Below are 26,610 nucleotides of genomic sequence, written 5' to 3'. Positions count from 1 at the left end.
TAAAGAGATAAATATTTCAGCCAATACAAGATTCTTTACAAATTCTTTAAAAATTCTTTATTCTTTGAAAAACAAACGTGGTGTTCCAACGTTTGTAGTTGTATTTCACACTGATTGTTTTATCATTTGGACAATAAAGTTGAAATTTCCAGATTAAAGTAAAAAATCTATTTTGAGAAGAATGTCGAAATGTGGAGCTTTCCTTTGTTCTTTCAAGATAAAATGCCACGTTTGCAAAATGCCTCGTGCAGATAAGTTAGTGAAACAAGTCGATGGGCCGTCGTGTGACACAGCACACATCTTCTTTATTGTACGAGGGTGTAACTATTGATAAGCTTGCATCTGTCCACTGCCAGTCATTGTATTTTGTACAATGCAATGACTTTTGTGACCAAAAGCTTTACAACATCGTTACACTCATGACTGTGTTTATGTTCTAAAATCATTTCTTTCCCTGTTACTAAAACCGACTCAGAGGGAACAGCAACTGTGCCTCTCCACATTTCTCAAAACAGAATTATGACTTCAATCTCAAAATTTGGTCGATAATATTTTGTTTTCTTAATGAGACCCTAATACTCCTTCGTAGATTTTTCACAAAGTACAGTTTTGTGCTAACCAACAATAGTCTAAAAATGTAGCCATTCAACATATAACGTGTAGCTCTGTGTAGCTTCCTATTGCACGTGTACTAAATATAACTCCGCTTGAACAAAACAAGCGCACCTAATGCAGGGCGGGGCTTTCAGCAGCTACGTCACAGTCGGTGCTGCTCGCTTACTCGCTGCGAAGTGTTGTTATGTCAGGTCTGTATATGTAACTTGTACGTAAGCAGCACTTCGGTAATAGCTGCATTTTTTGTGGGAATCACGGAGGACATAAAGAAATTCAGGTAAGAGACAAACATGTAGTTTGTTTTGTAGCAACGACCCCGCTGCTGAGTGAACGGCGGTTCGTTACAAAGCGGCGGCGCTGACAGGCGATGGTCCGACAAAAAGTGATCTCCGCTGTTTCAGTGCGGTGTGTGTAATATCTTATATTAATAAATAATCTACATTCAAAGGGGTTATTTGATAAAATAAAGAAATGACCTGCTTTGAAAGTATCTTCTTCACTTCGCGTAATTGTAATGCTCTGTGTTCTATAACTGATATATATCACTTCACACATCTTTATATAAATATTCTGTTATATTTGTTGCAGTTTCTGCTGCCCTCTCTGATCTCTCCTGTAAAAGACATTTTTAATTTTAATGAGGGTTTTACATTCACAAATAAAGGATAAAAAGTGAACTGGAGCTATTATTTCATAACAGAAATGATCTTTCTGCCTTGACGTCATTCAAGAGAGATATGTTTGACATATGTTTCACAGATTATAGACCAACAAGTCACAACTGCTAAATACTGACAATCTGTTTGTGGCACAACACCGGTTTTTGAATTTTCTGGTGAAGTTGAGCACAGGTTAAACTGATTAACCGTGCTCGTTTTTTTAATGCTGATGCCACAAGTTATTGTCACCAGTTACCTAACAGGGTTACATCACAGGCATGTAGTCTAACCATTGCTTGGTCATTTATGCGCCTTCTTAAAGAAGCATGCTGAACTGAGCTTGTTTGGGATTCATTTCAAAAGCAAACACATTCAAAATCGTTTAGAGGCCTGTGCCACGAAGACGAGTTTTATCCAGGTAACTTCAGGGTTAACACTGAGTTTTCTCTGCTGCAAAGGTGGTTCACTCTTCCCAGAGTACATCCCCATTGCCATTATGCTTACCAATTCTGACGTCATCATGACACCATCTTTGTGTCATGCGACAGCTGCATTGAAGTGTCTGTGACTTATCAGTGCATCTGACACCAGATATTTATGTTCCAGAGTCGATTCTCATATTTAAAATATCGATATTTTAGTAATTTGGGGTAAATTCATTTAGTTTGTCATTAACAGGAACACAGTGGAAAGTAACTGTATTTTTGGGATCATCTAAAGGGGCCAATATCACCCGCTTTGCTCACCGTTTGTTGCTCATAACTTATACCTGCTGTTAACCCCATCTTATCTTAATGACCTTGTAGTACCATATCACCCTATTAGAGCACTTCACTCTCACACTGCAGGCTCACTGCAGATTCCCATGATGCATTCAGTATTTCCTTTTCAGTCACCTTCTTCACTCACTATGTGTTAACAGACCTCTCTGCACTGAATCATACCTGTTATTAATCTTTGTCTCTCTTCCACTGCATGTCTTTATCCTGTCTTCCTCCCCTCACCCCACAGATGGCCCCGCCCCTCCCTGAGCCTGTTTCTTCCTGTTAAAAGGGAGTTTTTCCTTCCCACTGTTGCCAAAGTGCTTGCTCATAGGGGTCATATGATAGTTGGGTTTCTCTGTATGCATTATTGTAGAGTCTACCTTATAATATAAAGCGCCTTAAGCGCCTTGAATTGAAAATTGAAAATCCAGGCTGGTATCGATGATACTGATCTGATACTGATACTTTGCACAAAAAAGTAATGTGTGGAAACTCAAAAGCAAAAGTGTATTTCAAATTATTCCTTCATAAAGAATACAAGACATCAGACTTCTTGTTCTTATTCTTTAATTATGAAGAATTATCAAACAAAAAATTAAAAACACCAGAAAAGTCAATGCCTACAAGGAAAAATATTCAGTAAGTGATCACAAAAAAATGTGACTGAAAATAATAATATAGCTGAGAAACATTTTATAGACACATGTTATTATCTATCGATCTTATGAAATATTTTTTGAGTTGAATTTCCATGATCTTGTATTTATTATAAAGGTTTTGCAATGTGGGCAACACGGTGGCATGGTAGTTAGCACTGCTGCCTCACAGCAAGAAGGTTCCTGAGTTCAATTCCACCCTCAGGCTACGTCCACGATGTTTTCTCTCCGTTTTGGCCTCCCGTCCACACTGAGGCGGCGTTTTCGCTCATGGAAAACGCAGCGTTTTCAAAACGCTCTCGAAAACAAATACATTGGAAAACGGTTCTTTCGTGTCACAGTGTGGACAGCGAAAATGGAGACTTTAGAAAATGATGATGCATTTTAGTCATGTGATGCAGTCATGTGACCAATTAAACTAAGATAGCGGAGGGCGTTATACAGCAGTTGTTTTGTTTGCGCTCAGGTTTGACAGCCGTATTAAAGATTAATATCAGTCTGTACATGCTCCAGATAGCTTTTCTTCATTCTTTAACTCTCACTCGCTTTTGCAACTTTGTACTTTTGTGTTACTCGCAGCAACAACTCCACCTCATTGTTAGTCCATTTAAATAACTTTTAAATGGACTAACAGCTTTTCCTCGACCTTTTAATGAGCCAGAAAGTAAATAAGCGGCAGACAGAAATGAGGCAGGTCGAATCTTCTTGTGTTTCACGCATGCGCAGCACTGGAACGTAAGCGTTTTCAGCCGTTTCAATGTGGAAGCACAACTCTGTGAAAACGACTGAAAATGCTAATGTGGACACGGAGCGTTTTCAGACGAAAACGCCTTTTTCAAATCTGTCCGGGCTAGTGTGGACGTAGTCTAAATCAGTGCTTATGTGGTGAAATCCTTTAACACATATCATCCGCAGAGTACTGCAGTGGCTTCCTGCATTGTAACGGTGGACATAAATACAAGTTTCTGTGAAATGTGGTTGCGGTGGTGAGCGAAGCGACCATTACAGCAGGTGTACTATGGCCTTTATACCTGCCAATCAGACAATAATGCCACATAAGCCAGAAGCCAAGATTTGTTGAGTGTTTTTTTGCAAAGTTTTTTTCCACAAACTCTGAAGTTTTCAAACTTTTCCTACATCTCCCCCTGTAGATCTCTGAGCTTCTGTACTGGAACATTAATAAAATGGCAAAAAACCAACATGATCGTAAACTTGTGTCTTCAACCCAGTTGCCATGGCACAACGCACCAACTTCTAAAAATTGAGAGGTGCACTGCCGGCTGACGACACATGATGTGATGTCAAAATTGGCACGCGACACGTCGAACATAAACACTAGTTCATTTTCCGATTAAAAGTGATTTTAGCTTGAATAAAGTGATATCGATTCATTAAATCCTGAATCGATTATTAAATATAAATGTAATTTTCAGAATCTCAGAATAAAGCTCACAAAACTATTTCAACAACCACCAAACAGCTAAAACTGTGAATGAGAGCAGGAAATGAATTCCACACAAAGACGTAAACATAAAGATTGGACCCAACGCATCAGACTCAGTGAGCTGTCGGCTTTCTCACCCGACCGCACGTACATGGACACGCCGTCGGTGCTGAAAGCCGACAGCTCACTGAGTCTGAAGCTGCAGGTTTCCTCTAGTGATGTGCGATACCACCGATTTCCTTTCCGATCCGATACCAATGAAAATTCAGGGTGGTATCGACGATACTGATCCGATACACTGTACAAAAACATATTTTATGTATTGTATGTTTTATTGTATCTCAAATTATAGCGTCATCATGATTACAGGACATCAGATTACTTGTTCTTATCGCTTGACAATGCAGAATTCATAATACAGAAATAAAAAACTGAAGTTGTGCGCTATTTGAACACGTTTCCTGCCTGCAGCACTAAAGGACTCCGTGAGAGACGTCTGTGTCGCCCTAGCAGCACCTGTCCCTCTCCTCCTCCTCTTCTTCAGTTCATCATATTCTGTGATATGATTTACTCTGAGGTGTTTGATGAGGTTAGTGGTGTTGCCACAACACCTCACTTTCTTGCCACATGTATCGCAAACCGCGTCTCGGCTGTTTGTGGAGGTAAAATACGTCCACACATGACTCCGTTTACACTCAGTCATTGTTGTGAGTGCGCACGCCACGGGCTGCGACACATGTATACAGCCGTGTTTCGCACATGACCATGAAAGGCGGAAGAGGAAGTAGTTACTTCCAATGTAGACAATCCGAATGATATAGTTTCTTTCCACTGTGTTCCTGTTAATGATAAACTACAAACCTATCCTAAATTACTAAAATATCAATATTTTAATATGAGAATCGATTCTAGAACATAAATGACTGGTATCGGAAGAATCGATATTTCAGTATCGATCCGCACATCACTGGTTTCCTCTCTCTCCAACCAAATTCACTGAACTAGCAGGAAAAGAAGATCAAAACTATGCTTCACATTCATTAACTCCCTCTTACTTTTGCTGTTTTGCCTCCACCAGTAGCGTTTTTTGATACGGGCGACACGGGTGGTTGCCCGGGGCGGCATCGTGGTGGGGGGCGGCATCACGGGCATCGGCAAAAAAGAAAAAAGAATTGCTCGTATTCATGCTGCCCCGACATCAGCCAGCGCATATTGGGCCTGCTGCTTGCGGCATGAGAGCAGGGGGGGCGGGGGATTCTGTGGCTGGCTGGAGCAGCGTCTAATAACCAGCTCGCAAAATAAAACAAAACAACAAACACGAAAACAGCAGACATTATGATACAGATTTATAATTTGCACCGATGTTTTTTCGAAATTCTATACGCGAAAAGTGAGCACGAGAGCCCTCGGTGTGCCCCTTGCTGCTAAAGTCAAAGTAAACTTTATTATCATCTCCGCTACAGTCCAGTATATAGAGAGACGAGACGACGAGGCTCCAGTTACAGCAGTGCAAGTAAACAAACAATAAATATAAGAAGAGTAAGAAAATAAATATATACTTTAGGACCAGGGGTAAAGGGATCAATAACAATTTAACATTTATAATTTACAGTTTGATGATTTAAAGTCTCACACACAACCCGTCGAAAGGGGAGGGGGCGGCTGCTTCCAAATAGAGCACATTTCATTCATAATGTTGTAAATCCAAGCCCATTATGGATTCATGATCTGAATCCTGGGTTGTGTGAAATCCCAGAAATAAACCCTAGACAAAAGTGAATCTGTGAACTAAGGTGTAGGTCTGTTAGGTTATGTTGTGGTGATCCTCGAGTTGGGGGGTGGGCGTTCATACTGGAGTGCAAAATTAAAACCAAAATGGACAAGAAAAGTTCAAAGCCATCAGGTGCTCAGTTTAGAAAAAATAGAAAAGAAGAGGAGGAGAAACGAGCAAAAGATACAGGTAAGCAGATGTGTCATTGGATAATGGCAGGTCATCCTGAAACAATCAGAATCAGAATACTTTATTAATCCCTAAGGAAATTATATGGATTACAGTTGCTCCAAAAAGAAATGGTAAAAATAGTAACAGTAACAGACTAAACTCCCTGTGCCACAGGGAGTGTTCGCCCGGGGCGCCAAACATGCTAGGACCGCCACTGGCTTCCACCACGATAAAGTCACACTTCCTGCACAGCCCTCTCTCTCTCTCAGTGTGCTTCAAGAACAGTTTTCCATCTCAGATCTGTTTTCTGCATTATTCATTCGCTTATTTCACACAAGTCGTGTACAACGCAGTCGGCAGCTGTACCGAAGAAATTTAAGCTTTTTAAAATGATGCCAAATTGCAAAACTTTAACTGTGTCTCTAATAAAAGCTCTGTGACTTTGCTCTGCTTCACTTCAGCAGCATCAGGTGATGTTCATATGATGACTTAGGGCTGTTCGATATAACGATATATTTAGGATGACGATATAAAAACGTCCATCGTTTCATTTTACGCTATCGTTTGTTTCGTGGTGTCGCAAAATAAACCGTTTACGGCAATATTTTTTCATTGTTTTGATGGTCACTGTAGTGAATCATTTCTTAAAGTTCTCTCTTTCTCTTATATTTAATATCACCACACTAGTGATGGGTCGTTCGCGAACGAAATGGCTCTTACGGTGCGTTCACACCGAACGCGATAGAGGCGGCCAGAGCGTCAGGTTTACATGTAAAGTCAATGGAAAGAGCGCGATGACACGCGATTGCGCGTCCGGCGAAAATTCGGAAGCAGATTTGCGTCGCGAAAACGCCAAAATGCCTGAAATGCGCGTCAGTGTAGCGTGTCTGGCGCGTTTGACTTGCGAAGAAAACCACGCGTGTCAGATCTTGTGTTGCATTTTGTGCACACGCGCGTATCGCGCCAACCGCTCGAGTTGGAAAATCTGAACTCCGGCGTCAAATCGTGCCGCGACAACCAATCAGGAGACAGGAATAAAAAGGACCTAGCTTGGAGGCACATAAGTGAGGAGATTGGGCAACCTGGTAAGTTCATTCATTCTTCTTTTTAATTTTCAGACTGACCCGATGAAGCCGCGCAAAAGCTAGCAAGCCCGCCTACTGTCCCGTTATTTTCCCACTGATGTACAAATACCTTTCCGCTAACAAGATAATGTGTTTATTCAGAGGACATCTGCAGCACAACACATCTGGCACAACTTCCTCCCACATTCCTCCCACATTTCCGGTTCATGCGCGTCAAAATATGCAATTTTGCGGCGCGATGGATTTTTCTTGGACACGCGTTGAGGTGCGAATGTGCACGCGTCAAATTAGGGGCGTTTGGGGCGTTTTCGCTCACGCCTATCGCGTTTGGTGTGAACGCACCGTTAGAGCCGGATCTTTGACGTGAACGACGCGAGCCGGCTCCTTATCGCGAGCCGTGGGTTGTTTTTTTTTTTCCTTCTCTCACCCTCTCTCTTGCACTTTTTTTTCGCTTCACTCCGAGCCTTGTGCTTTGCGCTGGGCAGAGGGGGGAGGGGCGGTAGTTACACTCAGTAGCAGAGGAACAGAGCGGGAGGGAGAGAGAGAGAAAGAGAGCCAGGGACAACAACGTCACATTAGAAAGGTATAGTAATCATCCACAACTATTTTCAGTTGCAGATGATAAAGGATTCAGAAAGTTTATTCATGCAGGCCCATATGACAGAGAATATGCATCTTCTTTTTGTTTTCATATTTTAATTTATATTTAATTGTGTTGTGGTTTGCAGTGTTTTGTGTTGTTTCACTTTAAATTTGTTTAAAAGGAAAAAGTTGAAAATTTAAATAGTTAAAAGTTGAAATGTGAATAGTTGGTTTTTGTATTATATGATTTATTTATTACATTTTATGTGGAGTGAATAAATAAAAGTATGTTTACGGTGGCCCCTAGAGACAAAGCACGTACAAACTTCAAAACACGTCCGAACTCCGAAGCACGTACAAAAGACAACAGAAGTGCTCCAGGATGCTAGGCGCAGTGTTGAGCTTTTGTTACCTAGTGGCCACACAAGCCAGCAAGTACCAATGACCGGATTTGGTGTGTGGTAGTAACAGGTAAATGAACATTTTTTTGAATTATTTGAATATATATGAGTGCTTGTGTATAAATACACAAACAATACACATATGCTTTCAACTGTGTAATTTAAGTGATCTAGGTAGCTCTGTTTTGGAAGTTCAGTTAACGCTAGAAATGTGTTTTGGAGTTTGTACGTGCTTTGTCTCTAGGGGCCACCGCATATATTTATATATAAACATATATAAATAAAACCACTTTTTTTTTTTTTACATTAGTAATTCCTTTTGTGCATAATTTTATATTGTTGTTAATAATAAATTAATTAAAGCAACAAAACAACCTAAAGAGCCGGTTCGGAGCCGAAAGAGCCGGCTCTTTTTAGTGAGCCGAGCTGAAAGAGCCGGTTCTCTAAAAAGAGCCGAAAATCCCATCACTACACCACACTACGGACGGACAAGCGACTGTTTTTATGCGTTGTCGTTAGCAACCATGACGGTTAAACAATGGCGTGGCTCCGCCGTCCGCTTGTTTGTTTTGCATATTAACCTTTCACAATAAAGCTCAAGATCCTGTTGAGACTTTTCAAAATAAACTGAATCACGTGAAAGAGGATGCAGAGTATTGACGGATGAGAAGCAAAAAAGAGCCATCAGGTGCTAAAAAATAAACCTTAGACTCAAACGTTAGAACAGGCTTTATTTATTACACGCTGTGTAATAAATACTCACAAAGAAAACGGCGGCCGCTACAACTTATGTCTAAAAATGTATCGTTTCATGCATCGGTTAAAACACTCGACTCCAGGTACACGACGCCCAGCTGGAAACACTTCACGCAAGACGAGCTGCCCGAGATTCACAGAATTTACAGAAAATGTTAAATTTTTGTGATTTATATTGTTATCGGGATGATAGATGTCTTATATCGGGATATAAGATTTTGGTCATATCGCACAGCCCTTTGTTGATTCATGGTTTTCTTCAGTTTTTGTCCTACTGCAGAATATTTTTAAGGTTATCTGCTATAAAAAGTCAGGCCAGAAAAATCTCCTTCATGTTTTTTCCTGTTTTATCCTCAGTTACTTTGACACTGTCTGAGTCAAACCTGAATTGAATCAATTATAGAAATCAGTGATGATACCGAGCCCTAGTGAACAGCCTAGGCCTGACAGAAGTGGATGTAGCTGTGGGTAATGAGAAAAGATTAAAAGAACGATTGATAACTTTAAGTTAAGGCCTGATCCGTCTGAAATTCATAGCCAGTGCTCTGACAACCTCTCAACCGCTCAGGTTATGTCTAACACCGGTCCGGAGACGGCATAATGAGCCACACACGATCAACTCTGAGCCAGAGCCCACTGGCTGAAAGTAAAAGGGGGAAGTGTATACATTTCAAAGAGAGTGGTTTGACCAGTTTCCCTGGCTAAGATACAGTAAAGCTGACAACATGATGCACTGCATTTACTGTGGTGAGTGTGGAAAGACCACGGGCACGTGGCTCAAGAGTTGGGAGTTCGCCTTGTAATCGGAAGGTTGCCGGTTCGAGCCCCGGCTTGGACAGTCTCGGTCGTTGTGTCCTTGGGCAAGACACTTCACCCGTTGCCTACTGGTGGTGGTCAGAGGGCCCGGTGGCGCCAGTGTCCGGCAGCCTCGCCTCTGTCAGTGCGCCCCAGGGTGGCTGTGGCTACAATGTAGCTTGCCATCACCAGTGTGTGAATGTGTGCGTGAATGGGTGAATGACTGGATATGTAAAGCGCTTTGGGGTCCTTAGGGACTAGTAAAGCGCTATATAAATACAGGCCATTTACCATTTACCATTTACCAATACTGCATTTGTGACTGCTGCTAATAAGTTTCACATCGAAATGCTGAAAAAGCACAGTGTATCCAGAAAACACATTATTTGCTGCGATAAATGCACTGCCCAAGTCTCCCCTCTCCCCACTGCCTTTCAGCGGCAGCAGCAAACAGGTCGTCAGAGGCCGATGTGATGGTTAAGTTTAACATTGTCTACAGTACTGCCAAAGAGAGCCAACATACTTTAAGCACAAGCAGTTTTTCAGTAACTTATCTTGTAGAAATGTGCTCCAAATAAAGAACTTTGTGTTGACAAGATTGTTAGTTAATCATTTACAAATCAATATTGTCTGTATGGACAGCAATTTAAGAAAAAAAGTGAACGTAAAACTGTGGAGTTAAGCGATGCGGTTGAAAAATTTGGGTGCGCCTAACTTTTGTTTTGGTGCACCTAAGAAAAAAAGTTAGGCGCACCAGTGCAACTGTGGCAACAAGTTAGTCTAGAGCCCTGACAGGTGTACTGCAGTCTTTATGCTTGGAGCCTAACCTACTCTCAAACAGATTAAGTTCCAGATTAGAGATCAAGAAGTATGAAATCATCACCCACTCACCAATCAGTTTTCCAGAAAATGGCATCACCATTCCTGGAAGATCCCATCAGACCTCCACAGAGTCTAACGTTTAAAAAATAGGTGCTGGCTAAGAAACAAGCACTGATACAAAGCAAGTCTGTTTAAAGAGGAGATTTGGAGATTGTGTGTTTGGATGAGAATGAAACATGAAACTGTTCAATATAGTTGTTCATAAATTGTTTACATTATATTCGTTACATCCTGCACACAACCTAAGCTCCATTCCTTTTTTTCTCACGCAGCATGCTTGGAGCAGTGGTGGTTGGCATTGGCACAGCTGGTTGTGTAAGGATCAGAGATATGCTGGTGCCACTACGTGGCAGTCCTGCAGAGAAACTCGCTGTCAAAGGATTTATATCCAGGTAACACACACATGCTGATGCAGCTATATAATGATATGAGATATAGTGTATGTGGTCTTTGTCAAGCAAAATTATTGTCATAAATCGTAAGCTCATGATGAGTCCAGAGGTGAATGAAAATAAAGCTGACCGATGGATGTCACAACATTGCAAGGGCAGCAGTGTAAGCAGAGACAAGTTGTCCTTATTCCTACGGAGATATCTAGTCTCTCTAATTAATCTACCCTGGGTTCTTCCATTAAGACAGCTTCAAAACAGGAGGCATCCTAGTCATCATGCAGAGGAATAGTAAAACTACACTGAGCCCTTAACCAAAGCACGTGGATAGGAACGTAGGTCGATTGGTAAACCAGCAGATTTGTTTTCAGACTCAGCTCTGCACCAATTGATGTCACTCTTCTCATTTGTGAGACCCTGAGAAATTCCTTCACTTGGAGTAGCTACTCCCCTCCAATCAGCGGGCACTCCACCACTTTTTTTTTTTACAGAGGACCATCGACTCAGACTTGGAAGTGCTGGTTTTCATTCGAGTTGCTTCCAGCTGGGCTGTTAACCATTCTAGCTGAATGTTATCATCTGATCAAGCCAAAAGAAACAAATCCTCTGCAAAAAGCAGAGGCGATCCTGAGGCCATCAAACCAGAGATTCTCCATTGACGGCTCCATCTGAGCAGTCACAGATACAGTAGAACACTTCTTCCACCTCTTCAGTTGCCTAACTGTTTCCGAGGATTGGATTCTGGCCCCATTCCAGGGGACTGGTTTCAGAACCCCCAAGCTGTGACGAGGTGAAGTCAACTATTTCCAGCTGGTATCTCTCAACCTCACACAGTAATTCATGCTCCTTCCAAACTGGAGGCCATGACTTACCATGTACCCATAGAAAGTCACAGTACACTACAGTGTTCACTGTCCCGTCCAACTCCATGAATTCAGGTGTGTAAGGTCAAGCAGCCAGGGTTGCAGACTGTGTTTACGAACAGTTTGTAAGACTCTGTTAGTGAATTAAAGTTCATAGTGTTTAGCAATGTAAAGTTGTTATATTGACAATCGGTGTATATTTTCATTTTTGTTGTTTGTGAATCGACAGTCTCATAGGATGTTGTCTTAACTGTGACTACTGTATTCTTCCTTTTGCTTCTTTTGCTTTGGTTTACTAAAGGAGAAGCCTGGAGCCTCAGCAGGGAGTGAGTCGGATCTCACTGGAGGAGGCTTTGGGTAGAGACGACGTTCATGTGGCGTTCATCTGTACTGAGAACATGTCACACGAGGACAATGTCAGGTAAATGTCTGTGACAGGCAACTACAAAATGTTGTAGAAAAAATGTACAGGGAGTTGGGAATACTCAGATTACAAACGTGAAAGAAGTTAAACATCAGATTTAAGGAAATACGCTGAGTCATTTTTCCTGGAGTGGAAACCCCTCACGCATTTTTGTTTTTCAGTGAATCAGTAGCCAGACTCAGAGAGCAGACTGCATCTAGACATAGTAACACATTTAACAGCTAAATGTAACAGTAACACATTATTCCCTTGAATGTGGTAGTAGCCAAAGTCTCGGTGTTTCATTGATTAGGTTGGCAAGAATGACACTCTAAACAAACATTCAAATATGTGCTTGTTTTACCTCCAAGACAATGTGTCAAGTAAAATGTAAGTACATATCGAAATTTGTCCCCAATAGTGCTCTGTTATGTGACAGGAGTCTTTTTCTCCCATCGTAGAAAACATTTGTAACAACATTCAGAATGTTTAAGTGACCTTCTACTTATTCTTGTTGCCTTCATTTTGACCAAGAACTCGTGTCTCATTAGGATGTTCCTGCAGGCACAGAAGCATGTCTGTGTTGAGTATCCTATGACCATGAGCTACAAGGCTGCTGTGGAGCTTTGGGACTTAGCTGAAGAAAAAGGTGATCATTTATGATTGTGTGCTACCATGCATGTTCCCTTTGCACGTCAAACGCTGAGTTCGGAGAAATGCTGTCAAACAGAAATTCAAAAGTGAAGCAATTCAGTTGTAACATCTCAGAGTAATGGAAGTTCCTTTTATTAAGTACAGTGTTGTCATCACTACTGATGTGAGAACAGCATGAGCATTTACCCCTGATGGTTCTGCAAGTGATCACTAATTCATAATAGTATTTGGATCGGTTGTTTTGCAGAAACACACAGTTTGATGATACTGTGGGAAATGTCTCTTTGTTTTATTTAAGAAAAATATTAGCTCATTTTGAATTTGATTGCAGCAACTCTTCACTTGTGTCAAGATGGGGAAACAAAGGCTAAAAAATATTTGTTATACTAAAATAAACAGCTGAAGGAACATTTTGCGACTAGTTAGGTTCATTGTCAACAGGTCAGTAATATGATTGGCTATAGAAAGAGCATCTTAGAGAGCCAGGGTAACATAATGGGCAGAGATTCACTAATCTGCAAAAAACTGAGTCTACAAAAGTTGTGGAACATGTTAGAATAATGTTCTTCTGTTATGGACCACAAAGACTAGATGTCTCCAACCACAGCAAATGATATTAATGATATATTAGATTCCAAGAATCTGGAGAAATGTCTGTGTGCATGGGCACGGAAAGCCTGAATGCCCCTCAGGGGGAACTGCATTAAAGACAGACATGATTCTGTCATGGAAATGACAGCATGGAGTTAGAAACGCATCCAGAAATAATTGTCTTTTAACACAGTTAGCAGGTTAAAGCTGCAAAGAAGAAGCTATCTGTGAATATAATCCAGAAATGCGGCCATCTGCTGTGGGCCAAACCTCATTTGAATCGACTGAATCAAAGTGGAAAAGTGTTTTGTGGTCGGCTGAATCAAAATTTGAAATTCCTTCCCCAAAATATGCCAAATCCTCTGTAGTAAAGAGGAGAGGGATCATCATGGAGGTGCATCAGACAGGAACAGGCTTTAGAGGCTTTAGGGCAACATGTTTCTTCCAGGTTGTACTCAGGGAGGGTCTTTGCATACCCGAGTAAGACAACAACATTTGGCACCCGAGGAAATGAGATGCTACGCAGTGACTGGCATCTTTTTGAGACACGTTGTCTTCAAATCCAAGTTGAGCTAATATTTTTCATAAATGTTAAATTTTCTCAGTTTAAACATTTGATGTTTTCTATATTCTGCTGGGAATAAAATATGAGCACACATGATTGCACCGCCTGTTTGAATCTCAGCAACTGTCTGTTTGTCAGGAGTGATTCTGCATGAAGAACACATTGAGCTGCTGTCAGAGGAATACAAACAGCTGAAGAGAGAGGTAGAGGGAAAAACCTTGCAAGAAGGTACTCTTCATTTTACTGGTAAGAGACAGAAGGTAAAGAGCGTCTTTTTAAATAAAATTATCACCCTTGGGTTTAAAATCAAATCACGTTTCCACCAGCAGAACATTACCCAGGGAAGGGAATATTTTGAGGATCTCCAAAGAATGAACTAGGCCCGAGTTTACAGTCCCTGCACACGAGGCAGAAGCACAATGACCAGTGAAAACCAGATGAATATGAAAACTCTAAATATGCCTGTATGTGTATCTATGTACAATATTCTGTGCAGCACCTGTAGTGTTTAAAGAAAATTGTTGGTATAGTTACCTGTGTGTATCCTGTTTGCTGTATAGCAGCCTGCAGATGTTTGTTTTCGACAGGTCCAACACGTCTCCTGAGCAATCCCAGCACATTCTCCTTTGGCGAGTCCTGTGCAGTATTGTTTGAACTCTTTCAGTTCCTATCTGTGCCAGACTTGTGTGGCTCTATTTGAATTTCTTGATAACACTCGTCAGGGTGGCTGCCGTCCCATACCTCAGGAGCAGAGCAGTCTTCTACTCTTTGGTGTTTTGATCTGTTCCATGCCAAATATCTTTGGGCAAGATGCTAAAGCCAAGTTGCTCTCTGATGCATCTACTGGAGTGTGAATGTTAGATTGAAAGCACCTAAGCATAGAAAAAATAGTAAAAAGTGTTTGTATAAATGGGCTTGAATGTGGCGTGTGGTGCTATATAAGAACCAGTCCATTTACTTCTTACATTTGGAAACTCTAGAATAACTTTGTATATTCATATCCTGCTTTGTAGGGATCATCGTTTATTTTTCTCCAGGTTAAGCTGAGTTCTTTTGTTTTATTATGAAGATTTGTTGAGTGACAGCTCAAACCCTTGCTGACGTTTTTATACTGTGTGCAAACTGGAAGATAACCACAACTAGATTTTACAAACTTTGAGCATTACAGAGTTAAAGCATAGGAGTGGTGTGTGCTGTTACTCAGTAAGACTAAGTTTAGAGGTAGTAATGTTGACCCTGGTAACTTTTATTTTTCAGAAATAATTGTTATTCTATACAAATAGAAATATAGAAGTTTATGCTTTCCAAAGAAAACTCGTATCTTTAGAAATGCTATCCTTTGCAACCTTAGAAACAGTACTAGGGGAATTTTTGACAAAAATCTGATGTGGGGTCTAATAATTCAGTCATCTGTACGATGCTTTAAACACACAACAGTTCTCATCAATCCCGGTCTAATTCAAACTTCAGGAAACTCTTAGTAATGTACGTGCTGTAATTTCTTCAAGGTGGAGCTTTAAAGCCTGGATTTGGTTTCCCATCATTCAGCGGCATCGCCCGCCTTACTTGGTTGGTTGAGTTGTTTGGTGAGCTCTCAGTATCTGCAGCATCACTGGAGGAGGACCCTGCTAACAGCTACAGCAAGATGACTGCAAAGCTGCTAACGTCCGACAACAGGTACGGAGGATAGATCCATCTGAATGAAGAACAAGAGGATGACTATACCCTAAGTGAAAATAGGACACCTTATCCCACATGTCAGCACAGGGCCAACATCAGAGCAGGGTTGTACCAAACAGACTAACTAAACCCCAGAAAACAGGAATGTACATGTGGTTTTCATGGGGATAATATTTCAAAATCATAGCCAAAAGTCCCTTTGAAGCATCACTCTTTTCTGTTGTCAGTTGTGCTGGGTTGTGATTGGTTAAATGTATAGTTTGCAGTACATGTGTCATAACTTCATTTCACCTAATTGGAATAAATAAAAGTATTTTTAAAGTCAGAAAGCCATTGGAGTAACCACTGAGTGAGAATATGTCCCAGTCTTTTGGTTTTCATGACGAAAGGACAGATGAGAGGCGTAAATGACATGTAATCATTTCATCTTATGTCCATCCAGATCTCTGACATGGATTGAGGAACGGCAACCAGGCCTCCCCCGAGCAAAAAACATCAACTTTCAGTTTGATTCAGGGGCTCTGACTCAGATTCCTCCTGCACCAAGAGGGACCGTGGGCCTTTTTATGCAAGACCTGATCCATTTCTCTGCTAAGCTGGCAGGCCAAGTGAGTCCTGAAGAGCTCCAGAGAGAGAGAGTCAGGGTCCTACACTGCCTGGAACTGGCAGGCAAAATACAAGAGCTTTGCCAAGGTTAAAGGGAAACTCCTTGATCTCATTGGATGATAGTTACATTTATACCCCCGTTTCAAAAAACATTTGGTGTGTGGAATGTAAATAAAATGCAGTGATTTGAAAGTGTCATATACTTATAGTTTATTCACAATAAAACAACAACCTTCATAAATATCTGGGAAGTGAGGAATGCTGCATTTGTAGCAGAGGAATGTTGTCCCATTGTTGTGTGATAGAGAATTCAAAGAACTCTTCTTTTGAACTGAGTGCTGACAACAGCGTGGATGTCCCTTTCCATGTGCCATCCATGTTTCCCAAAAAGAGTTGCTTTAATCATATGGCTTCTTCTTTGCATGACATAATTTTAACCTGCATTTGTGGATGACGTTATTGACTTGCAAGCTTATTCCAGTTGGACTTTTCTAAGTGGGGACATCCCAGTTGTTTTGGGAAGTCAACAGGATGGTGATGTACACTAATAAAGTAAATATTAAACCACCTTAAAGTCTGACTTCATTATAGATCAATATTGGTAGGAGAGGATGGCTAGCAATCACAGATTTCCTCTAGACTTTGACGAATGAAAGCTGAAAGAATGAAGGTGCTATCTGGATACGAGTCACAGCTCAGCAAAGATAAGCAAGCAACTGGTGTTTTCATGGTTTCCAATAGGATGAGAGAAACAGTGGTGGAAACATTGGTCGATGACTTGAGCAAGGACCCTGGTATGAACGCATTACTCATGAATCTTGACAGTTTGTTTCTTGAAGAAAAAGACCAGACCTATGATGTTTATTTTTGCTTTGAGGAGATAACGAGAGACCCCAATGTAACTGTGACAAACTATGCCACAGACTTTGAACAACGATACAGTCATACGTGCAAATACAAGCTGGAGCTTCCCAATGCAGTCTTGGCTTTTAAATCATTAGATGCTGCATGTTTGGATGCAAAGGTCTTTACAGCATATTCAGATCTGACTTTTACATTTATGAAATCGACTCTGAAAAGGATATTTGGAGGAAAATCAGAGGCTGTCTCAGGTAGGGGAATTAACCAAGAAATGGTAAATATCCCATAGCAAAAGTGACAGAAAGGCTAGCCACTGGCACAAAGGGATCAGGAGAAAACCCCTGTACCAGGAAGAAACCCTCTGGACAAGTTTGGCTGCAGTTCTAAATGTGCAGTTTATCAGTCTGTTTTTCACTGGGTTAAAGACTGTCCACAAAGGTGAGCAAGTCAACATAACTGACACAGATAAAGGTGAAGAGTGTAATCCCACCCTCTGTAACCAAAGAGTGAGGCAGGAATCCTTGTGACAGAGTACTTTGGGATGCAATTACTGACATTGCCTGCACACAGATTATGTGTGGGAAAACAGTGGGTACAAAACTACATGACTGAGCAAAGCCAGAAAGAACTGAGTGCATTGAAGAAAACAGAAACACCCAACTGAAAACTGGTGTATTCAACAATAAAGGTGAAAATTACAGCAAAAATTGGTGAGACCAAATGTCTCTTAAGACCTTCTTTTCCAGAGCCTGAAACACAGCAGACACATTTGTTAATCCAAATGTCAAAGTGTTTAAAAGGAGTATTAAAGGCCGTCTTAGACTCGTCCCCCTCCTGGATGCAGAGATAAGGCTTTTATTTTTCTTTTCTATGTTAGAAAGTTCCAATACTTATGAACATTCAGTCCCCTATGAATACAATTCTCTTCATGTTTAATTCAGTTTATGCAGTTTTACTTCAGTTACATCTATCATTAACCCATTCTCACATGAACATCCACTGGGTCCTCTACCAGAGGCCTGGGGTCTTTGGGGTCCTTCAAGGTATCTTTGGTTCTCCAAGGACTACGCTTGTTCTGCCTTTATAACTTACACTGGCTTATACAGTTTTATAAACTGCCCTAGAGCTCCCTCTGGTGGCTGCTTTGTAATATTGTTTTGATTACTTTGGAAAAAGAAAAATAGAGAAATCCAAGATGGCTGAACGTAATGCCAAAGTATTACTGTTTTAAGCTGATATGGACCTTAAAATGTTGTTGCTTTGGACGAGATTTGTCCAAAAGTATGAGTGATGATAAAATAATAATTGTCTCTTTGTTTTATTTACAAATTGTATAATAATTTGTACGTGTGAGTTATGAAAGTTTTTTTCTTGTCAGCTCGCAGTAAGCGTGTAACAAGCTAGTTTGCGATGGTAGTTAGCTAATGCAATATTTTGTATGTTTTCAGTTTTACAATAGTCAAAGAGAAGGCAATGATCAGAGGCCATTCTTCAATAAATCAGCACAAAAAAGGAAAATAAGTCTGGTTATTGGAGCATTATCTTACTGTCCAGCCGGTGAAAACTAGAAAACAAAGGGCGAGGACAGCACGCTCTTCTGGACGAAGATCTCAGATGTTGATCCTGGAATAAAAAATAAAAAAAAATCCAAATCACTTTTATTGTGACATCACATGTGCACTGGTACAGCACGCGTGAGTGAAATTATTGTGTGCAACCTTCACAAGCAACAGAGGTGTGCAAAATACAGGTAACATGAAGAAGCAGCAAAATATAAGAATAGGAATGTGATAATTATAAGAATAAATGTATGTACAGATATGAGAATGTATGTCCATTACTGAATATATATACAGTGGCTTGCAAAAGTATTCGGCCCCCTTGAACTTTCCCACATTTTGTCACATTACAGCCACAAACATGAATCAATTTTATTGGAATTCCACGTGAAAGACCAATACAAAGTGGTGTACACGTGAGAAGTGGAACAAAAATCATACATGATTCCAAACATTTTTTACAAATAAATAACTGCAAAGTGGGGTGTGCATAATTATTCAGCCCCCTGAGTCAATACTTTGTAGAACCACCTTTTGCTGCAATTCCAGCTGCCAGTCTTTTAGGGTATGTCTCTACCAGCTTTGCACATCTACAGACTGAAATCCTTGCCCATTCTTCTTTGCAAAACAGCTCCAGCTCAGTCAGATTAGATGGACAGCGTTTGTGAACAGCAGTTTTCAGATCTTGCCACAGATTCTGGATTGGATTTAGATCTGGACTTTGACTGGGCCATTCTAACACATGGATATGTTTTGTTTTAAACCATTCCATTGTTGGCCTGGCTTTATGTTTAGGGTCGTTGTCCTGCTGGAAGGTGAACCTCCGCCCAGTCTCAAGTCTTTTGCAGACTCCAAGAGGTTTTCTTCCAAGATTGCCCTGTATTTGGCTCCATCCATCTTCCCATCAACTCTGACCAGCTTCCCTGTCCCTGCTGAAGAGAAGCACCCCCAGAGCATGATGCTGCCACCACCATATCTGACAGTGGGGATGGTGTGTTCAGAGTGATGTGCAGTGTTAGTTTACCGCCACACATAGCGTTTTGCATTTTGGTCTCATCTGACCAGAGCACCTTCTTCCACATGTTTGCTGTGTCCCCCACATGGCTTGTGGCAAACTGCAAACGGGACTTCTTATGGTTTTCTGTTAACAATGGCTTTCTTCTTGCCACTCTTCCATAAAGGCCAACTTTGTGCAGTGCACCACTAATAGTTGTCCTATGGACAGATTCCCCCACCTGAGCTGCAGATCTCTGCAGCTCGTCCAGAGTCACCATGGGCCTCTTGGCTGCATTTCTGATCAGCGCTCTCCTTGTTCGGCCTGTGAGTTTAGGTGGACGGCCTTGTCTTGGTAGGTTTACAGTTGTGCCATACTCCTTCCATTTCTGAATGATGGCTTGAACAGTGCTCCGTGGGATGTTCAAGGCTTGGGAAATCTTTTTGTAGCCTAAGCCTGCTTTAAATTTCTCAATAACTTTATCCCTGACCTGTCTGGTGTGTTCTTTGGACTTCATGGTGTTGTTGCTCCCAATATTCTCTTAGACAACCTCTGAGGCCGTCACAGAGCAGCTGTATTTGTACTGACATTAGATTACACACAGGTGCACTCTATTTAGTCATTAGCACTCATCAGGCAACGTCTATGGGCAACTGACTGCACTCAGACCAAAGGGGCTGAATAATTACGCACACCCCACTTTGCAGTTATTTATTTGTAAAAAATGTTTGGAATCATGTATGATTTTCGTTCCACTTCTCACGTGTACACCACTTTGTATTGGTCTTTCACGTGGAATTCCAATAACATTGATTCATGTTTGTGGCTGTAATGTGACAAAATGTGGGAAAGTTCAAGGGGGCCGAATACTTTTGCAAGCCACTGTATTCCTGTATACTATGACAGCAACTTGGTAATGGCATTCCATGTATGCCCTGCCTGCTATCATCTTGAACCTTGCTCTTAGGTGTTGGTTTATTTCAGGGGCATCTTTGCACAGCCTGTGCCTGGGGCTTGTATAGTGTGGTAGACCCCAGCCTCTATTGATCTTGTGCTTAAGGGCTTGTTCTTGTGCTGCCATGAGTAGTGCCTCTGTGCTGTCTTTCAACCAGCCACTGGTAGGATTTCTGGATGTCAGCCACTTTTTCTGCCTTCAGTACAAACCCTGCGGGCGCCTGTTCTTCCGTGGTGGTTTTTCCACTTGCTCGTCTTCTTTCTTGGGTTTCTTCTGCCTGAGGTATTCACTAAGCACTTGTGCTTAGTGTTCCTGATGCATTCATGGACATTCATGTTGTTTCATCCTGGATAGTGGACACTCAGTATTCTTGGGCCTCCTTTCTTCTGCTTGACGTACAATCTCAGGGTGCTGGATTTGGGGTGAAACCCTCCATACATGGTCAGGAGCTTTGTTGTCTTGATATCAGCTGTTTCTATCACTTCCTTTGGGCAGCTTATTATCCCAGTAGGGTATCTATCTATCGGCAGAGTGTAGGTGTGTATGTGCAAAACCTTCAGGATCTACAGTGGTTTTATATTGCTTGTATATTTTTATTGATCAAAATTCTTTGTCTTGAATTATAATTTGAATAAAATACTTGATTATATTTGGTTGTTTTAAGATCAATATGATCGCTCTTAGAGAGATGTGTTTCCTGAAGGAGACATATATCAGCATGCAGGTCAGATAGACGTTTAAATGTTTTCATTCTTTTATAATAAACAACATCATCGCGATGATCTATGTCAGGGGTCGGCAACCTTTCTGATGATGAGTGCCATCTAAAATTCCCTCAGAAGTCAATGCGCCATATGATTGCATTAGCAATAAATTTAATAACGCTCTATATGAACAGTTACACACTATATAGAACCACGTTATAGAATTATATTTGTTTGCAGATGTTGGCAGCTATCAGCGAATAGTTATCAGCTATTTTGAAACAAAAAAAGACACTTTTTATCCATAACAGCAAATGAACTGTACAACAGAAAATGCAAATACTATTTATGGTCTCCTCACAACAATGATAAGAAAGATAAACTGGGCCAATATGGCATGTCTGTTAATACAGAGATACACATGTTAATGTGATCTCTGGTCTCCCACTCAGAGACACAGGTCTCCGAGTGTCCAGCATTCAGAGGCTGCCTGAGGACACTCATGTGTAGGGATGGGTATTGATAAGATTTTCACGATTCTGATTCCATTTTCGATTCTGTTTAACGATTCGATTCTTTATCAATTCTCTTATTGATTCTGTTTAAAAAAGGAGAACACTAAGGTCGATTAGCTTAGAACTTTGTTTTATATCTTCTCTTTGAACAAGATAGAAATTGAGGAGTAACATGGCCTTACAAACCCAACAGTGAGATCTTAAGAGATCCACAGCGTATGGCTCTTCAATGGGGTGTCACAGGGTCCCCGGGGAAAAAAATTGTAAATGTAAAACAATAAAATAAATATTCTTCTGTAGCAATAACAAAGTATAACATAAATTATTCTGTAGCAATTACACAAGAATATCCAGTAATGTCCCTGCCTACAATTAAACACATTCACTTACCGAAAATCGGGGGCATCTGCTGTGGCAAATGGGTGCAAGCCTTTGACCACAAACTTAGTCACTGCTCGGTGACATTCTGACCTGAAAGGAGACGCTACCGGTAGACTGCAGCGACAACTGCCAGCGAGCGCCAGCCAGACTCTGTCTGTCTCATCATGGTCACCTAAATGCACAGTAATGGCAGGTTTTGTAATAAGGCAGATCGCGCTAACATAATATGCACTGTTAGTTGATTATTTACCTGCCGTATTAACGGGAGAGGACGTGCAAACGTTACCGCTGCTGCTGGGTTGAGATTCACGAGTCCGGAGCGGAATTAAAAACACGACATTCATTTAAGGTCATCGCGTGTTTTGTGAGCAAATGCTTTTGCATATTCGTAGTGTTTCCTCCTTAAATGAAATATCTACTTTGCAAGTATTGCAAGTTGCCCTGATGTCATCCGTTCTCGTAAAGTATGACCAAACTTTAGAGCGTTTGAGCCGCCATGTTTCCTGCCAGGTAAATGACGCTCCGCAATGCGGTGACGTCATTCGGGGCGACTGGAATCGATAAGGGAATCGTTTGCAAACAATTCCAAGGTATTGAAACAGTGGGAACCGGTTCTCAACAAGAACCGGTTTTCGATACCCATCCCTACTCATGTGAGAGAAAATCTGCTCACACAGATATGTAGAGCCAAAAACTGTCAATAAGGCCTCTGCAATGTTCTCTAGACAGTTAAACTCAGGTAGTGATGTCCAGGAGGTGAAAATGCAGCTCCATGAACACGCACAGCTGTGGATTCCAGCTGCTTCGATGTCGCATTAACTGGCATTAACTCAACCAGTTAATGCGAGAAAAATCCAGCTGCTCATTAAAGATTTCTGGTTTGATCAGAAAAGAAAACATTGGTCCATACATCTGAAAGTCCCAAAAACGCATTGTGTCTCGAGTCTACGGATGTACCCGTGTATTTCCGTGGTACTGATGCTGCGCTGAGCGAAAAGCTCCTGAAGCATTTGAAGTGTTGGAATGTGGAAAACTAACAACGTCCCTCTCACCAGTAGACTAAGTTATTTTTAGCCAATTACAAGTTGAATCTGATAGTTGGGGTTGTTAGCTAAGATACCGTCATTAAGAAGCGGTACAACTAATGTGTCTATGCGAGCTAATTTGCGATGTGCACTGCTGGCGCGGCCATTTATTTTTTAATGCACCTTCTCAGATTAATTCACTGCGTGTCGTGCCCAGGGCTGGACTGGGACAAAAAATCATTTTGACTAGAGACCGGCCCACCAGGTATCAGTGGACATGTACAAAACTCTTTGAAAAGTTAACAAAATGAAGTTCAAAAATCATTTTTCTCATGTCTAAAGATGAATAAAAATACTTAAGAAAAAAGTAATTAATGTATGAAAGGGTTAAAATAAAGACTCTTAAAATGCCTTAAAAACACACACAGCATAGAGTCAAGTACAAACCCTAGAAAAGAGCAGACTGTCATGTTGGTGTAAAATCAATACTAAAATAGACTTTTCACAGGAGAGACATTAATGCTTAATCCAATCACAGACTTTTATTTGTCACAAAGGCTGAAATCTAGCTCAGACAAAATATCATTTACACATTACAGACATTTATTTTCCATAAAGAAACTCTCTCAGTCTGTCGTCACAAACAACATATTATCAAACTGTCAGTGTCTCCATCTCTTTGCTACTCATACAACTTCTTTCCATATCAACAGTTTTGCTTGGATTCTAAAAAAGAAAAGAAAAAATCAGACCTGAGTAAAATATTATGTTTCATAACGCACTGCCTGCCATAAACCTCGACCATGGAAAGACACAGACTTTATTCCTAATAAGCAAGTGTTCAGGCTTAAAATAGCACAGCACTAAAAAAGCAGGCGGGCCTGTTATGTGTGGGCCTGTTGCTATATTGAGAAGATGACATACTATACATTAATCAGCCTGTCAGATGCTCCAACACTGCATGGTACTCCTGAGACGGGAGCTGACATCTAAGAAAGTTAACAGGATCATTTTATAGTCTGTAGCGAGAAGCATGAAGGAAATAGTAGAACAGACGATTTTATCAGGTTAAGTTTTGAATCAGAATCCGCTCGTCTACAACCTGATTTCCAAAAAGGATTCAATGCAACTTCCAAAAGTAAAGATGTGGAAGGATTCAGCACTCTGTAAAAACCTGGAAGAGCAAATAGTTTCAGAATTACAGCATTGTGCAAAAGTCTTGAGTCATCCCTCTTTTTTTAGATATTTTTCTTCCAAGGAGCAAGACGTTGGAATTTCCAAGGTCTACCAAAAGTTTCCAAAGGCGACAGTTTTGACAAGAATCAAATTATAATTTTACCTAAAATCTTCATCAGACGAACAGTATCTGACACACAGAGCCAAACTTTGTGTCATTCACATAAGACTTTCTGATGATGTTACTATTTTTGTCATATGTGCTCAGTAAATGAAAGTTCATTGAAAATATTTTCTTCATTTTGTTAAATAACAATTTCATGTTAAAAAAATATTGGACATATTTTATTCTGGATTTATGTAACATATAACTATATACCATTCAGACTTTATCATTAAACTTTTGCAAAATTAAGTTGTTTACAGGTCAGCAAGATTTTTTTTCTCCATATTTTAAATAACCAAGACTTTGACCCAAATTACAGTTCCTGATTAATTCTGATGGTAAGAAACAGCAGTAAAGAGTCGTTTTTGAGATATACATGTTCAAATATTGCCTCAAATTTCAATGTGCAGAAAACAAAGAGACTGAAAATTGCAGGATGGACCTTTGTTTGACCTTTGACAAAAAAGATCAAGTATTTGATATATGAAGATTAAATTTCATGTCAAACTTTATATATTTTGTGCAAATCGGAGCCTGTTAGAGCAGAAGGCCTATGTTCATTTCAGGTGGAATTACTCAGTGGCTCAATTTTAGCTCAGCAATGATTCAGAGCGTATGGCTGGGTCGTTATTTATTGAAGCAGTGTGTGGTCACCTTGACAGAGAACAGAAAAAAGTCAGCCAACATCCAAAGAAGAGTTTTAAATATCCTCCGACAAACCCGAAGAACTATTTCTGATGACTACTTTAAAAAATATTACCAAACAGCTTCTAGAAGAGAGTTCAAGCCGTGTTGGTCCTACCAAATATTGACTTTAAACCTTGTTATCAATGTGCAAACTCTACTTTTGCCTTATGGACTGTATTTTTATGTATATTGCACACTGCACCTATTTTAGACTAGAAAAGTTTCACACAGTACTGTACATTCAAAGTGAAAAATGTACACAAACAGGAATAAAATGTACTGCACACTGTTGTAGTACTAGTAATGTTTTATTTGCATCCCCCCCTCCAAAGATCACTCTGCGCAGCTTTTCAGCCGACTTGTTCCTGGCACAGCTTTCCCCAAAGCAGTCCCAGCCCACTGCCTCACCATTCTTCTGCAGCATAGCCGCAGACCACACCCCTACCACATACCTCCACCGCCCTGAGGCCGGGGAGCCATCTGGCCGAGCCTACCGAGCCATCCAGATAGGTGGCAGCACATGCAGCATGCGGACGCAGCACTTGGTCCATGAGATGCTAGAAATTGGCTGGAGCTCCAAACAAGCAAATTGGTACAAACCGTACTGAGTGGAGAACGCTGTATTTTTCCTTAAACTCTGGACAAAAAGAATCTGCCACTATCCCTTGGTTAAATCCACTATTGTGACAAAACGAGCAGTGCCTAACCGGTCCAGGAGCTCGTCGACCCAGGTCCTGGGATAAGTGACACCTCACTCACCTTACAATAGTCAGCACAGAACCACATAGACCCATCTTTGTTCTCCACACGAACTATGGGGCTACACAAAGCGCTGTAAGACTCTTCTAATACTCCCACATCTTTAGCACCTCAGCCAATTCTTTCTGAACAATTTGTCCTTCAGGTAACCTGTAAGGCCGTGAGTGCACTGTCACACCAGGACACGTTTCAAAATGGTGCTCTATCAGAGAGGTACGGCCGGGCATGGGGAGAACATCTGCAAAATGCTGTTGCAACGCAGCAACATTCACTCGCTCAGCCTGAGTGTGATGGTCATCATAATGGAGGGAGGGAGGAACTGGGCACCTCTGGCCAAACTCATCTCTCTCCCTCACCAGAGAAGTGGGTTTGGCCTCTCTCCATGTTTTGAGAAGGTTAAGGTGATATACCTGTGTGGCTCCTCTCCTGTCCGACCGCACCACTGCATAGTCAACACCTATTACCCATTTGCTGTGTGACCATGAAGGCTCCTTGC

General features: G+C 41.0%; 1 protein-coding gene across 1 annotated transcript; it reads left to right on the top strand.

The window, feature by feature from the left end:
- The first annotated feature begins 756 nt into the window (after positions 1-756).
- Positions 757-16,900, top strand: blvra (biliverdin reductase A). The gene is made up of 7 exons (XM_063462685.1): positions 757-892; positions 10,854-10,973; positions 12,135-12,254; positions 12,788-12,885; positions 14,185-14,292; positions 15,555-15,723; positions 16,169-16,900. The coding sequence occupies exons 2-7, from the start codon at positions 10,855-10,857 to the stop codon at positions 16,422-16,424; spliced, it is 870 nt and encodes a 289-aa protein (XP_063318755.1). The 5' UTR covers positions 757-892; position 10,854; the 3' UTR covers positions 16,425-16,900.
- Positions 16,901-26,610: the final 9,710 nt, after the last annotated feature.

This window comes from Pelmatolapia mariae, linkage group LG18 (genome assembly GCF_036321145.2).
Source record: "Pelmatolapia mariae isolate MD_Pm_ZW linkage group LG18, Pm_UMD_F_2, whole genome shotgun sequence".
Lineage (NCBI taxonomy): Eukaryota > Metazoa > Chordata > Actinopteri > Cichliformes > Cichlidae > Pelmatolapia > Pelmatolapia mariae.
The sequence above is the reverse complement of the archived record's forward strand: the minus strand, read 5'-3'. Positions and strand labels throughout refer to the sequence as shown.